The following is a 22,943-nucleotide window of genomic DNA, read 5'->3' on the forward strand; positions in this document are numbered from 1 at the left end:
AGCGTTTTTTCCACCTTAACAATTGTTGGTCAACGCAATAATAACGATATAATAGAAACTGTAATAGTCAGAAATGAAGACTGATCTGATCTAATTTTGTTGTTTCGGTAAGAGAAGAGTAGTGAAGACAGAAGATAGTTTGTGTTTTGCAGGTGTGGTAGTGTGACAATTGTTGGAAATGGTGAAATATTTTGCACACAATACTTGTTATTGCTATTGTTTGAAGGTGACAAATAAATGGGAATCCTCCGGTTAACTAACTGTTGACTTCAATGAGAGAAAACTTATGATCATTTCAATTGTTTGGTACAATCTAATTTTTGGAATGAAGCAGTTTGGTAAATGAATGTTATACTGGTATAGCGATTTTGTCCACTGGTATCTTTGGTTATCCGACTGATAGGTCTTGTTATTTCAACGGAATGCATTGTGACCAGGATAAACAGGACGTCCTAATGATGTGTAAAATCCATGTTAAATGACTTTTGCAATTGGACGCTTTTTATTAATCTATCTATGAACATACTAATTACTTAATTACCTATAAGACATGTACATATAGAAATAACTTGAGTTGACACATAATCGGTTGTACTTGACAGACAAACTAACTAACTGCATAGTTTTCTACATTCTTTTTTTTTTAACATGTTTTTGACTGTTTCTTTAATATGAACGAATTGATGCTTAGACTGTTGGATAAACACCAAGTATGATGATACATTGTGAGATTACTTTTATCACCTTGTTTTATGACTGAATTAATTTTGTCAATGAGTGAAAGAGATGAAGTGATTGAGACGGAAGACGCTATTGTTGTTTATAGTCAATGAAATACTGATCATAATAATGAAATTAATGATGGTGACATTAAGAAAACTGGGATGAAAACTATCGGCAGATATTGGTTGGCTAACTAACTGTACATGTTTCGAGAATGAGTTTGTTTTTCTATTTATTTGACTTAGTTAATTAATTGATACGGTCTATTTTCCTATTTCCTTGTTTCTTATTATTAATTGTGTACATGAAAAACAGATAAGCATAGCAGTGACTTTTGAAGTAACTACTTGATTGACTAATAGTGAGCAAAATATTTTCTGAGAGATTAAGAGTTTTTTAGTTTTGTTTTCTGAGGTAAATTGCTTACTGGTATTGTAATTGCAGTTTTGTAAACCAACTGATCATTACTATTATTTTCGATGAAAAAAAGCTTTACTAATTTTAATGATTATGTTCTTGATTTTATAAATATGGTGGGGTAAGCTAGTGGATCGGTTAGCTTTAAAATGGCAGTGTACAGTAGTAGTAGTAATAGTAGTAATAGTAATAATAATGATAATAATAATAATAATGGGTAGTCAATATGATAATACTGATAGTTGCAATGATAATGATATAGGTACTACTGACAAATATTATTGATAAGGATGAGGTAATAGGCGTGTGGTGATGTGTATAAAATTTGAATGTGCATACACGTATGTGTTGTATTGGTTTTTTGTTGAGACAGTGTTGCGTAACTTGTTTAGTTTAGTTGAGTAAATGACCGGAATGTGGCTTGAAGCAGCAGTAGTAACTGTGGTTGGGCAGATTTCTTTGTAAATGAAATAAACTGTACATCGTGATTAGGTAGGTTTGGTGTGAGTGAAATGTGCACTTTTATTTGTATTTATATAAATGTATATGTATATATATATATATATATATATATATATATATATATATATATATATATATATATATATATATATATATATATATATATATATATATAATAATATGTAGCTAATATGTGTGGGTATGTGACACAATTGCATTACTAATCAGTACTACAGGAGATGTAGTGAGGAAATCGTTTACACTGTAAGTGTTCTGTTTTGTTTTGTTAATGTGACTTGATTTGACTTGATAATAAATTTGTTATACCTAAGTTAATTGATTACAGGAGTGTGATCCATATGCTAGTTAGTGGTAAATGTATCTGGTTGGCTCGTAGTGAGTGAATAAGTGGTGAAATTAATGATATATAAGTTAGCGCTGGTAGGTAATGGTAGAGGTAGTCGAGTAGTTTTTATGATTTATCATTGACTTTGTTTTTATGCCTGTTAACTTTAATGGTATTGGTAACAATGATAATGTGATATACTATGAATTGAAGACTAGTTGTGTTTGAGTCATATAGTTAGCTGGTAATTTGTAACTGCAAACGATGACTTATTGAAAAGAGGGTATTTTACATTTATTTATGTGTTGATTTGCTTAAACGTACACGCAATGTTGTTGTTCAGGTGTAAGCGACTGTCATCCAGACACTTGAGTATTTGCAACATGCTGCCCTGCTCTCGACATATTTCCATGACTGTGATATGTGCAAGTGGATGTGACAGGGTTACTTAGGATGATGTTTTTGTGGTAATGTTGTGTTTTGGCTCTGGTGCAATTGGTCGTAGGTGTTGTTATTGTTGTTGTTGGTGTTTGGTAAGCAAGAAATAGGCAGTGGGGTGAGGTAGTCGTAAATTGTCGTGAGTTTGTGGTTGGTGACCGCGCTTCTGATCCCAATGTCTGCAAGACGGATACATTTTATGGATAATTCCTCCCGATTCTTTATCTCAATTGAATGTGTGAAATCCTTGTCGTATGGCTATGCTTTTTTTAGTTAGTCGCATTTATTCCCTTCTTTATCTCATTGGCTAAATTTATTATCGACAGACTAGGTATGCTCTGATTAGTTGATACGTTTCTTACATATATATAGCTACTGTGAACTCAACAGTTTTACGTCGAAAAGGTAATCCTATCACTAGACTAACAATATTACAACCTAAATAACTTGTTTGATTAAATCTAAGAAAAAGTTTGCTAACCAAAAAAATCAATAATCAATGTAGAGAATATTGTACTTTTTTCGGAGGAAAATTCTAGAATAATATCATTACTTTCTCCATGTAAATGTTCAATCGACAAACTGTTGTTTGGTTTCTCCTACGAAAACATTTAAATTCTTTTTTTTTCCTCTCATTTTCAAATTGAATTAAATTTTTTTCGAAAAAAAGCAAAACTTATTGATCCATGTTTGTTTTGTTCAATTAAAATTAATATCACAGAATACTCTCAAAATATGAATGTTTTAATGCTTGATCAGCTGATATACGGTCAGATGGATTACAAATAACAAGTTGCTATTTTGTAAACAAACGAAGAAAAAAAGAATAAATATAAAATATGAAATAAGAATTTTTAAATACAATTCATAATTTGCTACGTGAACAAAAAAAGTGATATTCACTAATAACTGACATAAATTATAGAAATATTGGAAACTAACCAAGAAGTAGTCGTGTTGTGTGTTTTTCAATTAAGTTTATGACTTCAATACGATATAGTTTAACTCCACATGAATTTCAAATGCATCAACATTTAAGTCTTTGTACCAAATAAAGATCTATATGGTTATCTAGGTCAAAATCACTAGTGCATAGTTTTAAATTCAATCATAATTGTTGATACTGAAGCACAGTCACTAATAATTCATCAAATGTTGCAGGTTCGCACAGAATAGTTTATTTTCAATATATACACATAGCTTCCCTACACAAATGTAGTGACCGAATTTGATTTAAACAAAGATTTTCAAAATTAAGTATACATATATTTGTTACTTGATTTTAAGAAATGTTATACTCAGACCTTCATTATCGATTAAATACTGAAATGCAATTAGTTTCCGGATGAAAAATAATTCAATAAAATATCAATATTTATGTTTCTGGTCGATGAAATAAAAGTCCTCATTAATTTCATACACTTACACAGTTTCAGTAATCTTAACGAACAAGTTATTCGTATTCTGTCATTGAACCAATCAGCTTACACATCATTCAACCTTTTTTTCTATTATAATTCTCATGTTTGTTTTTTGATTAAATAATTACTCTTTACAATTAACATCTGAATGTTGTACTAAAAGGTTTCTGCGGCTTAGTATGATGCAAGGTATGAGGGTGGGTGTTTTATATATATATATATATATATATATATATATATATATATATATATATATACTAAGCTTCCATTTGACCTATTGTCTACTATTTTATGATTTACTAATCTTAAGTTATTCCCAATTTATTAGTTAAAACTTCTCATAATCACAGTCACTTTTTGGCTTGATCTTGTGTGGTTGTTATTTTCCATTTTATGGTATGATACGGTCAGGTTTGTTTGTATATAAACCAAGTATGTCTGAAAGATATGACCCATACATCAGAAGCTGTGTTCTGGACTCAAACAGACACGGCCAGGCGGAAGGTCCAATCAGAACTCAGAGATTGACTTTAGGCTGCTCATACAGGTTTATGAGTCACTGGTCTAGTCATATCAGTCGGTGTTCTAATTAGTAGAATTAATCACGTGATATAACTAACTGGGCAAAAGTCATAACAGTGAGAGACAATTATGATGTTTTCAATTCATGCTATTCAGTATAACACGCTCGTTATCACTGTATTAATTCATTGAATCATATTAAGAACTTACTGGTGTTAGTAGACGCTGAAACATCAAAGTGGCGGTAACGAACCTATGGGATACGGATTTGAAACCACTAGAAAGGTATTCAGTTACATGTAAGCAACTGAAGAATCCAGATAAGTAGCTTCCTGATAAATGTTTATAGATACATAAAATTATTTAGTTATTATCTGGCCAAATAGTAAACCACCAACAAGATCGAATACAGGGTATGATGATATTTCGAACTGGAATATGGACGGCTCAAAAATGACTCAATGGCCGAATTGGCAGCAGGCTCTCCATGAAAACTGGAGGTTCTCGGTTCGATTTCATGAAGGATCGTGGACTGCTGATGAGTTCAAGATTATGATGCGACATTTGTTCACCTCTCCCCGTTTTTCAATGTATCATCAACTAATAACATTTATCAATGAAAATTACCTACGTATTACCCCCCGATCTTTAAGGATCATATGCTTATTGGTTAGAATTTATAACACTAAATGATAAAAATCCATAAAACTATATACAAAATAAAGAAATGGTAGATCCATTAGTACTAATTTATAAGTTTTGGTATTTTGTTATTGACGACTGTATTTGATCAGTTTCTGTTGGTATATGGTAAACTAGAGTTGACGCCTAGAGATTACTTGCAGTTACACAACTATTGAGTTGTCGCTAACAGTGGAATCCAGGAAGTGTGTTTCGTCTAAGTTGGAACTTTTGAATATCAATTCTGAGAAAGTAACAAACATTACGAATAACTTTGTGCTAGTTGAATAAGCTAGTGGCTATGTGGAGCCAACAGCTTACTGAATAACATATTGGAGATTGAAGAGTCAGGTGTACCGGAATTGAGTCTCACTGTGAACTTCAACACCTAGATACAGTTACATTTACCTGAAGAAACGTGTATCATGTCCTGAATCTAGCTATAATTTAAAAATTTACTAAATATAATATAGAGAACAAAATAATCCATTCAAAAAGTTATACGTATAAAACAATACAGAATAAAACACTTTTTCACCTACTTGTAATAAATCACGACCACGAAATGACATTTTCGGAACAACTTGATGCCAATTCATTGTACGAGGATACATCACAGTAAATGGCTAATAGATCAATAAAGATAATGTAATAAATAAATTAAATGATACCTAGTAACATTACTCAACAATGAATTACTGATATATGACTATCGTATAGTTGTAGATATTTGAACTGTGTACGAAATGATCAGGTTCACCTTTTCACTTGAATAAATAATAATAACTCTCCAAAATAATTAAAGATATATATTATCTATTGAATATTGTCATAAATATTTTTTGAAAATTATTCTGGATGATAAACCATTTCTAACAACTCTATTGTCTTAGACAACATTAAGTAATAATAATAATAATAATAATAATTATTATTATTATTATTATTATTATTATTATTATTATACACAAGATTGTGAAAAGCTTAATGAATATAAAATTGGTTATCAACATACGTAAAAATTCTTACATATTCATGTTAAATACGCATTTTTTGTATGAGATTTTTTACTACCAAAATGTAAGATAACTTCCTTTTATAAAAGAAAATAATAAGTTAACCGTTATAAATACATGTTGGGATTGGAAGAGTTAGATGTCATATTTCCAAGGTATCGAACGAGTATTTAACATGTCATGTGAACACAATAAGATGGAATTTAGTATAATGAAAGTTCTCATTCAGACATTTTGTACAAAATAAAAAATAGATAGGACGAATAAATGTTGAGATCTAAATGAAAGATAACGCTGAGGATACTTGGCTTGTCTAAATTACATACATTAGACGACTCTCTGTGTTCGATCATCGCTGTCTCCGAAGGATTGCTGACATCTAGTGGCAACACCATGTTAGTAATGCAGATTTTCGGCATCGTGTGTTCGGGTGCAGAGACGATAATCCAATTGGCGTCACCATCTTGAAACACCGACTTCGGTGGCTTCGATATGTTCTACGAATGTCGTCACAGAGAATTCCACGTCGTGCATGATTTGCCGACGCTGGGAATGGTTGGAAAAAGCGGAGAGGTGGTTGGTGTATGACATGGTGTCGGAGTATGAAAGAATTCTGCAAAGGGATGGCTTCTGTTGGTCCTTCACGACTCCCTGGTTGGGGTTCGGAAGATGGTGCTACACAGTTGTTAGAGATGTTATCAGATATGGCTCAGAATAGAAGCCAGTGGCCATCCTGCTGTAACCTTCTTTTACTTTCTTCATAAAAAGTGGTTGTATCTTCCTTAACTGAAAGATTTCTTCTGGTTGTACCTTTCCGTTTCCCCCATTATTATTATTATTATTATTATTATTATTATTATTATTATTATTATTATTATTATTATTACACTTCCTTACACTAATCTAGTCGTTATTGTTCCTCTTCTTTTTTCTTTTACGCTCCTTACCTTCTTTTTTTCTCTTCCCATTCTCATTGTTTCGTGTGGCGCATATATATTTGGTGCCCCCTTGTACCAATATTTATGTGTTTAAATAAATAAACAAATAAAAATAAACATCCTTTCGACCTGTTTTAGATACGAATAATTCCACACAAATTCTCAAACCGTTTAAAGAAGCCTTTAATAGCAATTTGGAAACCTCCCGTAAATTTATTGATAATATTTAAAAAGAACTGGTGATTAAAAACAACTTTTTCCGAGTATTAAATGTATCGCTTCAATTTCCTAATTTTTTACACTAAAAACTGAGTTTTATTTACGGTAAACTAGTACACAGAAACATAAAAACCTTGGTTCATGTTTGTATAATAAGAGTTCATTCTTGTGTGTACGACGGATGCCAACTTTCGATTTAACAATGAACTCTATAAACAAGTAGAAGGTGTAGCCATTAGATCATCGCTGGATCCCGTCTCCTGACAAAATTTCCTCTTGGAAAAATGAAAAATGGACCTCTTATAGACAATAATTCAACAAAAATTCCACTGTCTTTACATAAAAGATACATTTATACTGTGAAAAAAAACACTAATAATGACAATTTGCCTAACATTTTCAATAGCATTTACTTCTGAAGAAGCATAGAATAATAGCATAGCATTTCTAGAGATTTGAGTAACAAGACAATTAGACGTAACATTAAAAAGAAATATACATAGAGATCGTGCAATTAGACAAATATACTCATCTCTATAGTTCTGTACCAAGCAAATATAAGTAGAGCTTAATAAATATCCTGACTCGTGCTAAAGCGACTCGCTACGATGAAAAAAAGGAAGATTAACTGAATATATACGTAGTATTCTCGACAAGAATGAAGTTTATACAACCCTACTCTTAGTCTTGTCCAAATGACATAGGTCATACAAGAGCAAGTAAGCTCAATTTTTCAGATTTTCTAAATTTCTTTCATTTTTGTGAACTTACACAACTTTAATATTTTATTATCGTTTCGTACGTAAACATTAATAAATTGACTTTAAAAATACCTTTTATTATTAGATATAATTCAGTTTGGCAACTGTTGACAAACATGTTTTCAACTTTGATAAATAATTACTTCAATTATTAGTTACTTTGTCCTGTCATTACATATTGCCTTTATAATCACATTGTAATATGGTTTTCATGGTGTAAACTAGGAAAACACTGTTTAACGTGTTGCATTAGCCAGTTAAGAACAATTAGGTTGACGTGTACAAGGATTTTTCTTATCAAATTTACACAACGTAAAATTGATGATGTTAGCAAAATACAATGAATCCATAGTATTTTAGAGTTGAATTCATGAGTCGATTTAAGCTAGACCACCATTAAAAACCTCGAAACTCTGGACGGCCGTTTCGTCCTAGTATGGAACTCCTCTCACCAGTGCGCACCCACGACCCCGCACGCGAGACTCGAACCCAGGGCCTTCGGTCTCGTGAGAGAAAGCTTAACCTCTAGACCACTAGGTTGGCATCGTGGATTGGTTGACGCTAAACATTAACACCGTTGGTCTTGGGTTCGAATCCTGCGTGCGGAACCGTGGGTACGCACTGCTGAGGGAGTCCCATACTAGGACGAAACGGCTGTCTAGAGTTTCGAGGTTTTTAATGGTGGTCTAGCTTAAATGGACTCATGAATTTACCTATTAAATTACTACAATCTCTACAAACCCCATTCTGACAATCATCATAGTATTTTGTTGATTTTAACTCAATTTCAAACAAACTAATTAGTTTAATTAGTTTGAAATTAAACATAGAAATCAAAAGAATATTTTACTCAAGAACAAAACAAATGAAGTGAATGAATATTGCAATCTAACTGAAAAGAAATATTTATTCGTTATACTTCTATTCTGTTTTGAAATAATTAAATGAAAATCTTCACTTTACGTTAAAGATCAATAAATTACTTAAAAGGCAAAATTGCAAATATATTTTTAAGTTTTGAAGGGACTTTATGCAAATAATTAGACTGATAATTTTGTAATAATGCAGAGAATTTCGTTACTCTTTAAGACAAACCCTTGTCTTAGGAAAATATGAAAATTAAATTCAATGAACTGTAATCACAGTTAAATAGAGAAATTATTACACGGTGCTTGTTTCTGTTGCCAAGACAATTAAAGATTATGCATTGGCTTTTTTCTGAATACAATAGTTACACTTTAACCTAAATGCCATGGTTTCTGTTAATCTTAAAGATTAAAATAGAATCTTCAAATGAATGAGAAATCATTATCCGAATTATTGTAAACATTGTAAGGAATAACGATTTATCAGGATGAAACACTAAACAATCAAATCATATACTTTGGAACTATTATGTATGCGTATATGATTTATTCTTTTCAATATATATATATATATATATATATATATATATATATATATATATATATATATCCGTCAGATAAAAAGGGCTTTAATTTCATGTTTCAAAAGATAAAGTGATCAGTTGGTGAAAAATATATGTCAAATACCTAACGTTTGATTTGTTTATACAAGAAACTTGTACTAAATCTAAGTTTTGCAGTTTCATTGCACAAGAAACAGAACAATATCAGTACTTAGTCAAAGTTCTAGTCAAAATACATAATCTGTGTGTATATATTGGTGTTGGCGTAATCCACTCATTAATACATCAAAACATTGACTCGTACATCTTCTTTAACGTCTCATAGTAAATATGTTCCAATTTAATAATTCCGATGAATATTTTAGGTTGTAGTTGAATGATTATATGTTTAGATAGAGAAAAACAATTATTTTTAGAAAAGTCATGTATTAATACTTACTTCATAGTCGGGTAATTCAACAACAGATGGCCAGGTTGATTCAGTCGGAGTTCCTAATAATCTGATTGAATAAAATTAATCAAAATAAAACCATGAAATTTAAATAGACCAATAAGAAATGTTAAGACTAGGCAGTAAACTACATCAGTCATTCAGTCAGCTACAACGTAGGACCAGGCACATATATGCATCGGTCCAAGTTGCCATACCTCATCAGCACAACAAGATGAACACCGGATCCATAGAAGTAGTTAATTCAATGATGGTAATATATAAAAGAAAGAATTCATATAAGAACATAGTACAACAAGAAAGATTTAGTACATAGAAAGAAAGATATGAAGCGATTTTATCCTCTTAGTTTAAAGGAAGACAGAGAGTGTATACACCGACGCCATTGTGATCGATTCTGAGCCATATCACCAAGAATCTCCAACCATTGGTTACGATAGTCACGCGGACCCCTACCAATTAGTCTGCATCTACCAACATGGCACAGACCACAAGTTAGTGACTTCAAGCATTGATGCCACGTTTTGGTTTGGCCGCCCCTAACTTTCTTCCAACCATCCCCAACACCGGTTGGCGTTGCACATCGTGATAATCAGTGTTCACGCATACGTAACACGTGGCCCAACCATCTCAGTCGATGAAGATTCACAACCTCATCAAAGGATTTACCATCGTTCCCTAATACCCTGTGTCTAACCTCATTATTACTTACCCGTGATCCCAGCAGATGCCAGCAATAGTTCTAAGGCATCTGTGGTCAAATACTAGTAGCTTACAGGTATCTTCGACTCTTAGTGGCCATGTTTCGCTGCCGTAAATTAAAACAGAACGAACTGCCGCGCAGTATACTCGTCCTTTTATTGATAGACGGATATCTCGCCTTCTCCGTAGGTGACGTAAGTTGGCAAAAGCCAAACGAGCTTTTCGAATCCGTGCTGAGATTTTGTCAGACACCAAACCATTAGGGCTGATCAGACTTCCAACATAAGTGAATTTGTCAACGTGTTCGACTACTTCACTCCCTATCCTTAGTTCAGGTGTTGACGCAGACCAGTCCTGAAGCAACAACTTGCATTTCGAGGGAGAGAAGCGCATTCCAAACATTCTGGCATTTTCTGCTTAGTGCTACCAGAAGACTGCATTTTATCAGCGTCTTCACCAAACAGGACTATGTCATCTGCGTATTCTAAGTCGATAAGTGGATCTCCTGTAAGGAGATCAATACCCGAGAATTCAATCGACGAGAATGTTATTTCCATCAGTAGGTCTATGATGAAATTAAACAAAAATGGAGAAAGTGGACAGCCTTGACCGACACCACTTGAGTCAAACGCTGCTCGTAAGTCAAGAAAGACCACCATTGTCGGACACCGATATGTATGCTTGTGTCCTAGAACCTGACGAATGGTGAGTGTGTGGTCGATGTAGCCACGACCAGGTCTGAAGCCAGCTTGATTCTCTCGTGTTTGCAGTTCACGAGTCTTAGTTAGGCGTCTGATAATTATCGAGGCTAGTATTTTAGATACTATATTAGTTAAACTAATCCCTCTATGATTGTCACAGGATGATTTTGACCCTCTCCTATACATTGGGACGATCAGTGATTGTGGCCAGTCAGATGGAATTACGTCCAACTCCCAGATCTTAGCTAAAATATTAGTCAACCTAATCAATCACTGAAATTGGACCACCATCCTTAAAGACCTCTGGAGCCAATCCATCAGGACCAACTGCCCTTCCTCGTTTCAGATTAGCTATAACCTTTTGAACTTCTGCTAGATTTGGGAGACCTACTTCAATGTTCCATTCACACTGTCTGGGAATGGAGGGTATTTGTAGAGTAGCTGAAGGCCAGCTGAACTGTTCTCTGAAATGTTCCGCCCATCGTTCTAAACGTCTGGACTGCGAGCAGATGAGTGTCGCCTTTTTCCGAAATAGTCTGACTTACACTTGACTTATTAGTTCCAGTTTCTTTTATTAGTCTGTAGAGCTGTCTTGTGTTACCTATAGCCGCTGCCTTTTCCATCTCTTTTGCTTTCGTTGCCCACCACTGCTCACGGTCGTTCCTTAGACTTTTGCTTAACCTAGATCTGATTTCTTTACGCTCTTTATCGTGTTCAGAGCCTGATGGGATGAGTTTACGAGAATCCATCAGTGCAATAGACCTTGATGAAATCCATTGGTTCTTTGTAACCCTGTGGTTTAAATCACTGAGAGATGTCACTGCTGTTTCCACAGCTGTTTGTATAGCTTTCCAAGCAACATCTGGGTCAGCCTCGTTTTCAGAACTATCTCATTGTGACCTCAGTTGTTCCTGCAACCTACTTTTGGTTTTTCGCTACTCAATTCAGTTCTAATGGGTCTTTTTACTGTGGCTTTTTTGCGTCCAGTGAAGCGCAAGAAGATGCGTGCCCGTATTGGGGCTTGGTCGGAGTCCAAGCAGGTACTCCAGAATGAGCGGCAATCTTCTACCGACCCTCTGATGGCAGTATGATCTATTTGAATCCATCGTCGGTTTGGTGTAGAGGGTCGCCATGTTAGACGATGTCTCTCCTTATGCTTAGAATTTGTGTTTGCTAAAAATAAACGATTGTCTGAGCACAGTTGCAGCAGACGGTCACCATCATCTGTTCGCTGTATCGGAATACTAAAATACCCACCTAAATGTCTTTCTGTTTGGTTTCAGCTACCTACTTGAACACTAAAGTCACCCGCTACGAGTACTATGTCTGAACGTTTAGCTTTCTGAAGAAGTTCAAATAGCTTTCTGCAAAATTCATCTTTCACTTCATCTGAGCTGCAGTCGGTGGGAGCGTAGGCAGAAACGACAAAAAGGCAACGACGTGTGTCCATATCCTTCCGAGTTCTTACGGAGCCGTTTAGCCGAACAGCACATAAACGACTGTTAATGGGGATCCACTTTAACAGTGCTTATTCCGCCCTCATGCTTAGTGCTATGCCTACACCTACCAGTCCACGAGAACTAGCCATCGGGTCACCAGATACACGGAGGGTGTATCTCGTCGGCTCTCCGTTTTGCCGAGGTGAGGTCAAGTGGACGACCACACTAGGATCCTGTATGCGTGTTTCGGAGACACAGCACACACCAATGGTACGAGATTCTAGGGTTCTAGCCAAGGAAGCCTGCTGACCGATTTGACATAGGGTGCGTACGTTGAAGATTCCAATGTGTAGTTTGAAGCGAGGTTTCAGTAGACCCGGGACAGTGTTTCATGCACTAGAATCGTTGGCTATGGTGACACTTGAGGGGGAAGCCGAAAAAGGAAGTTTAGAGGTGAAAGTCGATGTAGGAGGAACAATAGAAAGTGAAGAGGGAGGTTGATTATGAATACAGTGGTCTTGAGTACTGCTAGAAGTATGAGGGTGGTTGTCACTTCCCGGTTGCCTACACCGTGGAAGGGTTCTTCTGGAGGTACCTGAAAAGGAAATTGGATTCAAGGTGGTCTTAGTGACCTGAGAGCGTGACCGCAGTGCCCAAGAGACAACTGCTTGAGGTCAGTCACACACGACTTTTATGAGTAATTTTTGTGTTGGCTCCGTACTTGTTGAGACCTTACCGCCGGAGACGGATATCCGTGGGACAAGACGAGGTGCGCATTTTCAGGGTCGACCTTTTCTAACCCCACCCCTCCTTGTGGGAAGGCAGCATCGCTGTCATGCTGGTTGTCTGAAGGAAACACCTTATTGCTGTCACACCTCTGTACAGTCAGCAGTACGACTTCGCCTTCGGACCTTTGGTTTGTTGCTTTTAGTCTTACCGCTCTTCAACCGACCTGTCTGACATGGTAGGACCTTGAGGAACGGTTTTTCCAGCCAGTATAGCTCGGTTGCTTCATCACGATAGGCAAGCCCGACCACCACGTCATGGTAGCAACAACGGTCGGGAGTAAACTACATACTCACATGTAAGATTTTATGAAACATTGGTAGGGGAGGGAATAAAACAATATTTTCATTAGAAATAAATAAAACTAACGAAATCTTTCATTGAATCTATGATAAAAACCAATAGTAGAGTGGAAATAATTTGGAAGAATCGTTTACATACGACTAACCAAATCATTACAATAATGAAGATGTAATTTATAAATATGACAACTGTTTAACTAAAACAACAAGTAGTTTACACTCAGCTTTATCATTAAAAACATTTTTACTAGAAGGGGTTTTGTGGATATTTCAGTAATTTCAATGGTTGAAATCATGAGTCAATTGAAGCTAGACCACTATGGAAAACCTGGAAGCACTGGAAGGTCAGATAGTAACTCACTGTAGACAACAGTGGATGTGTCGCTCAATTTCATGGATTAGTTGGTCCTGAGTTCGAATCTCGCGAGGCGGCATCGTGGATGCGCACTACTGAGGAGTACAACAATAGGACAAAACGGCCGTCCAGTGCTTCCAGGTTTTCCATGGTGTTCTAGCTTCAATCGACTCATGATTTCAACTATTGAAGAAGATTTTTGTCTAACTTCGCTTGATAATAATCAAAAAGAGTTTGCTAATCAGTTGATTACTATTACTACGGGACTAGTTGATTAAATGACTAAATATTATTTAATGTTATAACTGTTGTTGAACAGTTCAAGATAAGTGGTATGAAGACTTAAATTTTAGCTGAACATATTCTTCTATGGATCATAATGAGAAAATTGATGAAGTTTTTTATTTTAATATTGATATCATTAATATTCAATATCAAAAAATTTTTAATTAAATCGCACTATTAATTATTAGATCAAGTTTAATTAACATCCACCTGAGCTACAAATCTTCTCTACCACCTGATTGTTGAGAATGAATCAATCCAACTCACTTAAAACTCTTTACAGTTTCTGGTTGCAAATGAACTGATCTTGATCCCACAGGTAGCATGCTTTAATTATGAAAACAACAAGACCAAACCTTCATTTTGATAATAAGCACAAAAATATACTGAGTTTTTGGACAATTGTTTTAATAATACCTAATTCCAAAAATTAGGTGAAAATTCTGAATGGATTCCACACTTGAAAAAATTCAGAAATGAATGAAAGTTACTACATATTGAACAAAAACATAATTTCATTTCTCTGTTCTTACTTAAAAATTCTCTGCAATTGATCATCAACATCATAACCAGGAAAAAGCGGTCTTCCAGCATTGGACATTTCAGCGAAAATACAACCAGCTGACCACATATCAATTGAGGTTGTGTATAATTTAGCTCCAAGAAGAACATCTGGTGGTCGATACCAGAGTGTGACAACCTAAGAGAGAAAACCCCGGAATTTGTTTAAAATTCAACTTTTAGAAAAAAAGAAACCTCTTGATATTGAAAGTTGCAATGTATTTATTTTGAATATTTGAATTTCAACACGAAACACATTTGAGTCAAATGGTGAAACCGTGGAAAAATGATAATAGATAAATAATCATTGTGTTATTAAGGCCAAACGATGGTTTATTTAGATTATGGGTTCACGTTTCAAAACTGCACAACTCTCACTCAAACTCTAGAAATTATGATTGATCACCGAAGAACTGAGACAGGAAAATATTATTTGTTTGCCAAATCGAGGAACTGACCAACAATTTAGAAAGATAATGAATTTACTTACTTAACTAAAAGTTATATCCACAAAGTTATTTCGAGAAACTGTGAGTTGACAAAAACTTGTGTAGATTCAGAAACATAAACGACCTGAAACCTTGTCCTTTTCAACTCGTTGAAATCTAGATTAATTAAAATATTTCAGTAACAGTTCAGTAGCAAGTATGGACTATTTACAGAAACACGTAGTGGAACTGAAAAGAATTTATTCTTAAGTATCACAGGACTTTTTTGACATGAAGAAAAATGGGATAAAACAATTAAAATTAAAACTTCGAAGAAAGTAATGATAACTGTTAGTCCAAGAATAAACTTCCTGCAATAATTATAACATATCTGCACATGAAATGATTAGAAAGCAGTAAAAAAGGTCGAGTAACTAAAAATAACCCCAAAGGATTCGAGAATAAAACACTCCTAAATCAACAGTTAATTAACGAAAATGGACGCGAAAGTTAACTAGATAATGTATTATCGGAAAAAAATAAAAAATCAAAGGAAAGTTGTCTTAATGAAAAAATAGCAATTAACTTCCATAACTCATTTACGCTAAAAGAAGAATGGGACACCAATGAAATCACTGAAATAAGCTAAGGCTATAGTCCTAGGTTTTAAAACAAGCAAATTAAGTTTCAACGTATATAAAAAAATTATAGGGAAATATGAGGACCAAATACAATCTCGAAATGTTAGGCTTAATCACTTGTTAGCCAGTAAATCCAAAGGAACTCCTACTGGAGCTCCTCTGAAGCAACCGCTGGTCCGAAACCCAAGTAAAGGAGAGTTTGGTGTAAGGTCGACACAATAAGATGAACACCAAATTGATAGAAGCAGTTACTTTAATGGTAGTAAAAAATTTCATATAAGGATATGATAAAGGAAGAAAGAATTAGTTCATGGAAAGAAATATATATAGTACTTTTAATCTCACGGATTAAGAGAAGACAAAAAGTGTATACACCTACGCCATCGAGATCGATTCTGAGCCATGTCACCAAGAGTCTCCAATCATTGGTTACGATAGTCACGCGGACCCCTACCAATTAGTCTGCACCTACCAACATGGCACAGACCACAAGTTAGTGACTTCAAGCACTGATGCCACGTTTTGCTTTAGCCGCCCCTATCTTTCTCCCAACCGTCTCCAGCAATGGTTAGCATTGCGCGTCCTGGTAATCAATGTTCAGGCATATGTAACACATAGCCCAACTATTTCAGTCGATGAAGATTTACAACCTCATCAAATGATTTACCATCATTACCTAATACCCTGTGTCCAACCCCACTATTACTTACCCGGTGATCCTAGCAGATACGAGAAATATTTCTAAGATACCTGTGATCAAATACTAGTAACTTAAGAGTATCCCCTATTCTTAATGGCCATGTTTCGCATCCGTAAATTAGAACAGAACGAATAGCCGCGCAGTATACTCACCCCATAATTGATAGACGTGAGCAATACAAATAAGGACCTGGAATATTCAAATAATGTGAGAGATCGGAGAGGTCATTCTGCTAGCCGCAGAAATTAGAAGATCCAACTTTGCTATGCTTGTTATAAGTGAAGATACAATTCAAGAAATAAATGTTTTCTAGATCAACTAACCGTACAGATACAGTCTATAAAAAATATGAAGTGAAAAACAAGAGATGCTGGCAGTTATTTCGAGTCTTTGAGGTGTAAAATGACCAGTAGCTGTTTCCATACACATTTACCTTGACAGTGTGATGGATTGATTGAATGTGACATTTGCTTTACTGAAGTGGATGATTGTGTCCACCTAGATGACCACATAAGTGACAGGATTAAACTTCAAACACACTGTTCATGTAATTCAAAAACGAAAAATACTAAATGAGGGTGAAGTATACAATGTAGATATGCTTGGTTTCGTCATGTTACTCAAAGAAAATCACGAGTTGTCAGTATTTGGATACTCCTGTCTTAGGAGTACTACTAGTATCTCAAAGGAAATACTGAAACTAAATGTATTTAAAGGACAAGGTAAAGAAAATGAGTTACTTAATAACCCAATCTTGATCTGAATATGGTTGCCAACTGTCTAAAGAAGATAATCAGTCCTTAAACAGAAGTAACCGGAGGAGAGCACATAGTAGTTAAGTGAGCTGACGGTATAAAACCACTGCTTCTCTAATTGTCTATGCTATCGTAAGAACTCTGGAGAGGAAAAAGTTATTTGGAGAAATTTAACTATCTTTTACCATTTATCTTGACGTATTAAGCAATACGTTGTCATTTGGCAGGATACTCTTACAATGAAACATCTCATGGAATGTAGAACTAGGATACGCAATATCTTAGATAAATAAAGCTTATTTTTGTATTGACCTATATACTTGTAACATGGTTACAGCTGGACTTCTTTTGCACTAAGTTTTGGTATTCAAGCCTAAAGACAAACACATAACTTATGAAACATACTTCATTGTTCGGATGAACTGTGAATCAAGAGTCTAACTAGCTATATGACGTAATGCGAATGTATAGAATACTTAAATGAATCCGCTATCATACAGAAAATTTCTATATTTTATTGCAAAAGGCACACAGGGATGACTGCATACCCCAATACTAGAAACCATGGAAAGTCATGACGTGAAGTATGTATCAAAGAAATAGTATCCAAAAGGTCAAATTACAGATAAAACACGGTAATATTGAGAATTTAATTTGTCCTTTGTTAGAACTACTGAAAAATATTTTTTAAAGTAGACAAGAAAACTGACTTCTGCTGAGTATTGTCGCACGGGTATTCCGTATGCGCGAGCCAGACCGAAATCAGCCAACTTTAACTCTCCATTATCATTGATCAGTAGATTTTGTGGCTTCAAGTCTCGGTGTAAAACGTTGTGACTGTGACAAAACTGAAGACCACGTAGAAGTTGGAACATAAAAAGCTGAAAAATGTGAAACAAAGATTCTAAGATACTTTTTCGATCATTTTCTTAAAATCGAATATAAAAGATTTGTTTTCGACACGGATTTAATCCGTGGTTTATTTATACCAGTTGGATAGCTTAAAACATCTAAATGCTTGACCATTTATTCCGACAAACTACTCTGAGTTCTAGTTGTGAAGCAGTTAAGACGTAACCCATCAATGAGTTTGCATGTAATAATACCAAGGTTAGATTTGATAGCTTCAAATAAGTTTTATTTACTCTAAAGAAGTAGCTTACATTAAGCTACGAAACGTCAGAAATACAATTTTTCTATTCATTGGGATATAACAAAAAATATATATTTATTAGTAATTCATTAATACCTTACTGATGCATTTGCAGAAGGTCTGGTAAGGTATCTAAGAAATTAAAGCCAGAATATTCCTATCACAGTACCCATACACTGAGGGTATTCAACGAGTCTGTATTCACAACAACAAATTCATGGTCTTTTAGTCTATATGACCAAACACTAGCATTAAGTTTAGCCCCTAATTAAAAATTATGATTTCTTGACAATAGTCGGTAAATAATCAGCTTAAATATTAATGAATTACAACTCAGCAACTAAATGTATAATCATATTATATAATAACCTGAGGTTCATTTATGTAAGGACTGACAATATATCATCTCTATACATTAATAGTGTTAGCGGGGAATAAATTGGATTAAAACACGTTCCGTGCAGGATTGTGTTGGTGCACGCTTAGAGAAGATTCTAGAATATTCTCATGTAAAAACTATAAATATACTAAAGCTTTTCGTATTGTGCTTCTTACTTCCATCTACCCTTGTTATTTGGAATATAATTTCGTTCCTGTTCAACCGTGTTCTGGTTTGGGGACTTGTCGAGTGAATTGGTGTCCAAGAATAATAAGTGATAGAAATAGCTGGGTCCTAATAAGAGAAATTACAACAGGAAGATCCACTATTCTTTAAAACATAGTACAATGGCCGACAGACGATTGACAAAACAATATAAACCATGACTTCTCGTGAATTTGAAATTGATATATGGGACATATGACGAGTTTTTGAGACTGATCAACTACCTGTGTCCGGAATTTTATAGAATGAAGGAAATCAATTTCGGACCCAAGTGAGAAAATCACAAAGCACATGAAGAATTATCGCCGCATAACTTAGTGGAATGCTTAGCGAGGAAATAAACCTAAGATTAGGATCTTACGTGTGGAGTAAGACAAAAGACCGTATGAAATTTACTGCTTTATCCATTATCTAGACAATGAGACGAAAAGTAAACTCAATAACTCTTCATAAGAATATGACCATAATTTAAAAGGTTTCTCTATCGCTTTATTCAAAAAGCAAGTCAGAAAGTAATTACTACCCGTTACAATTGAAAAATTTGTCTTTATGAAACGGAAATTCTAATCTACTTTTCAGTTGCGTATCCTATTAGATTTTCCATTATTTTACTTCTCTATTACTTTCCTATGCCGTCTCCAGAAATTAAGAGATAAAATAATGGACTACTGTCTAAGTATGTTTTGTTAGTGACATCACCAAAACCTGCACAATATATATGGTGGTCATGTATAATGAAGACGATCTGTCTTTACTCAGAGCTGAATCCTATGTTAGCTAATAACAAACTTCCAACTAATGTTTAAACAATCAAAATCTAAAATGTACATCAATTTATTTGATACCTTTACAGTATTCTGATCTATATCACCATTACAACTGTCGAAGTATTTCTTCAAATCCTGATCACAATATTCAAATACAATTGTTAGCCTTGACTCGCTTAACAGGACGTCAAAAAGTCTAAAAATTTCATTACTTGATAAACTAAATAAAACACCTGACAATGTTTTTATGTTTAAGTTCTTTTAAGAGACATATTTCTCGAAAAGCTGAACTAGGAATACCTTCATCGTCATTTTCTAGTCGAACACGTTTAAGTGCAACAATTTCATGTGTCTCTCGGTTTCTCGCTTTATAGACTTTGCCATATGTACCTAGAGGGTAATACAAACATCATTAAAACATGTACACACCTTCTCCAATTTTCTCTAGCTTTTCATACTTCAAAACAACTTGGTTTGTCATCAGTTGATGGGTGTCATAGGATCAATGCTAAGTGATTTGGATAGTTAGTTCATGAGACCACCAAAATGATAGTCCTGAAACATAAGAATACAGGTTGTTTTTAGAAAAAGTACAAAAATAAACGTTAGAATTTCAGCATGGACCACATAGATCACTAAAAATATACACAGAATATTGTAAAATATAGCATATTACAGCAAATAGTTTTCAATAATAGCAATAGTACCATTAATAAATTACATTCGTAGGCGTTACATTCGAATACGAATTTCTTACAAAATAAGGTGGGATAGATATTCTGGTTAAATAAACTACACTTGCGAATCATTTTCGCTAGATTTTGTGACATTGTTTCCAGTAAATAGTTTAAATTGCAACTTCTGACTTCATATAAATTATAACTCGATGCATCTTACCGAAGTGCTTCGAAGAAATTGGGATTAAGTCAAGGCAAAATATTTTAAGAAACATTTTGATCTCATTAATGACTCAGAAACTGACCAATCGATAACTGTGGAGCCAAACGATATGAACCGAGTAAAAATTGAGGATCAAAAAAAGATATCCATTATGAATCAGGAGCGTGTTTTGCTCGCTACTCATCTGGAAACATGACACCATAGATCCTTAGTTGACAACGTAAGATAACTACCTGGGTTACCGAGTTATTTAACAATTCCCGACTTGGGAAGGCTAGTTTTCAATCCAAAGTTCTTCATAATAATAACAGTGCCTCATAAGCCGCTACTACCGGATAGTTTGAAACACCTACACATAAAATAATACGCTAAAGAAGAACATGAAGGTCTAGCAGTGTTGATGTAAAGTTATTCTAGAGACACTTCGTATATTCAGCTGACATGGATTTACATGACCTACAGAAAGATGAAATAAAGACACCTATACCCAAGCTGCCAACTTTGGGGAAAATTTGGTCCATTTTGGGAAAGCCGCTATAGTAAATTTTGGGGAAATGAGACGAAAACCCCAAAATTTCCCAGAACATCCCCAAAGTTGGCAGCTTGAGTATTTTTGTATGGGTTACATACAAATTCGTATACCCAAAATCACTTCGGGAATTTAAAAAATTTTAGAAGCAAGGAAAGTTGTATTTCGACTTCCCAGTAGCACAAAGTGCAAGGTACTCTGTGTACCAGGGGAGCATGCAGAGTACTGTGAATATGACTACATATGAGAAGCACAACAGGAAAAGTGAGTCGGTGAGCGAGCAAGCGTACGAAATGCACTTATATTTACTACAGAAAGCAATAAATAGCAAGTGGCAAATAAAAAAAGCCTCAGATTAAGATAATCTTGAGAATGAAGCTGAACGAAGCAGGTAGTTTTAACCCACTGCAAGGCAGAGAGTCAAATCAAGAGCTGACCGATCAAGGTCAAAACATCTATTTAGGTAGAGCTACTGGTCTCTCAGACCTTGTTTAAATGGTTCAAATGGTTGTGGGAGGAGATGAAAAAGCTATCACTTAACGAGCTTTGAAATCACCGGTGGTTTCAGGTAGGAACCTAAGTATTAAAGATGCCACAAATATTCATAGTTTGACAACTCTATCACACGTAACATTTTTATAATAAAGAATACCAGCCCAGTCAGCTGAGAAGTCAGTAGTGAAGGAGTCCAAAGTTACATTTGAGAAGTTGTCTATATGTCGAAAAACGTTTGTTTTAAGCTGATTAGTACTTCCAAGAGTCGAGTAGCACGGTATACCCACTCGTGACCTGTCACGGACGCGCGACCAAGCGTCATCAGTTAGGGTGTGTCGAGTAACGCGAAGGACTTCAGAATTAACGTGAAGGACATGAAGAACTGTTTGTTCCATGGATTTATTTGCCGTTACAGCTCCCTGTAACCCCTCTAGTAGCTTTTCAAGGGTTAATGACTGTCCTCATGCCGGGTAAACGAGGAGGGTTGGGTATGTGGTCAGCATCTCCACCCCGTAAAAACAGCCTCGCCAAAAAAGCTGACCAAATCAAACAAATTAAACCATCTAAACTGTGCCTTCCGAGCTCAGGGGAGAATTATGACAGCTGAGATTCTTCGGAAGCCACGAGGACAATGCCCCTTCTAACAAACAGTGTAACAATTAATATAGATACAGGGAATGCTAAGATAATATGGGAGACCGGGAGGATCAATCAGACAGCAACGGAAATGAGGAGATACAACATGACGGTGTTCGGAATGACTGAAACCCATTGGAGCCAAACAAGACAGAAAAGAAGAGATTTGGAAGAAATGTTGCTGTGCTCAGGCTACGGAGAAGAAACTTCCCCACACGCTCAGGACTTGCTCTGATGTTATACAAAGAAGCACGTAAAGCATTTATAGGATCGGAATCTCATGGATCCAGGATCATTAAAGCAGAGATGGGAATCACAATGAGTGTTATCCAATGTTATGCACTCATCGATGATAGCGACGACGACAAAACCCAGTTTTA

The 22,943-nt window shown here is 35.0% G+C and overlaps 1 protein-coding gene across 1 annotated transcript; it reads right to left on the reverse strand.

The window, feature by feature from the left end:
- Positions 1 to 1,135: 1,135 nt before the first annotated feature.
- CDK5 (cyclin-dependent kinase 5) lies at positions 1,136 to 22,023 on the reverse strand. The gene is made up of 8 exons (XM_051216902.1): positions 20,433 to 22,023; positions 20,237 to 20,393; positions 20,082 to 20,199; positions 18,190 to 18,360; positions 14,928 to 15,094; positions 9,813 to 9,873; positions 5,553 to 5,636; positions 1,136 to 3,182 (listed from the first exon to the last, which is right to left on the reverse strand). Exons 1-8 carry the CDS (start codon positions 20,482 to 20,484, stop codon positions 3,102 to 3,104), a joined length of 891 nt encoding a protein of 296 aa, XP_051073853.1. The 5' UTR covers positions 20,485 to 22,023; the 3' UTR covers positions 1,136 to 3,101.
- Positions 22,024 to 22,943: the final 920 nt, after the last annotated feature.

The sequence above is a fragment of the Schistosoma haematobium genome, chromosome 1, assembly GCF_000699445.3.
Source record: "Schistosoma haematobium chromosome 1, whole genome shotgun sequence".
In the NCBI taxonomy this organism is placed as follows: domain Eukaryota; kingdom Metazoa; phylum Platyhelminthes; class Trematoda; order Strigeidida; family Schistosomatidae; genus Schistosoma; species Schistosoma haematobium.

Coding starts and splice junctions, on each gene's coding strand:
- CDK5 (XM_051216902.1), bottom strand. CDS start 20,484: ATGACAAACCAAGTTGTTTTGAAGTATGAAAAGCTAGAGAAAATTGGA. Junction 20,200..20,236: donor AAACATAAAAACATTGTCAG/GTGTTTTATTTA, acceptor TGAAATTTTTAG/ACTTTTTGACGTCCTGTTAA. Junction 3,183..5,552: donor GTGGTCGTGATTTATTACAA/GTAGGTGAAAAA, acceptor TTTACAAAATAG/CAACTTGTTATTTGTAATCC.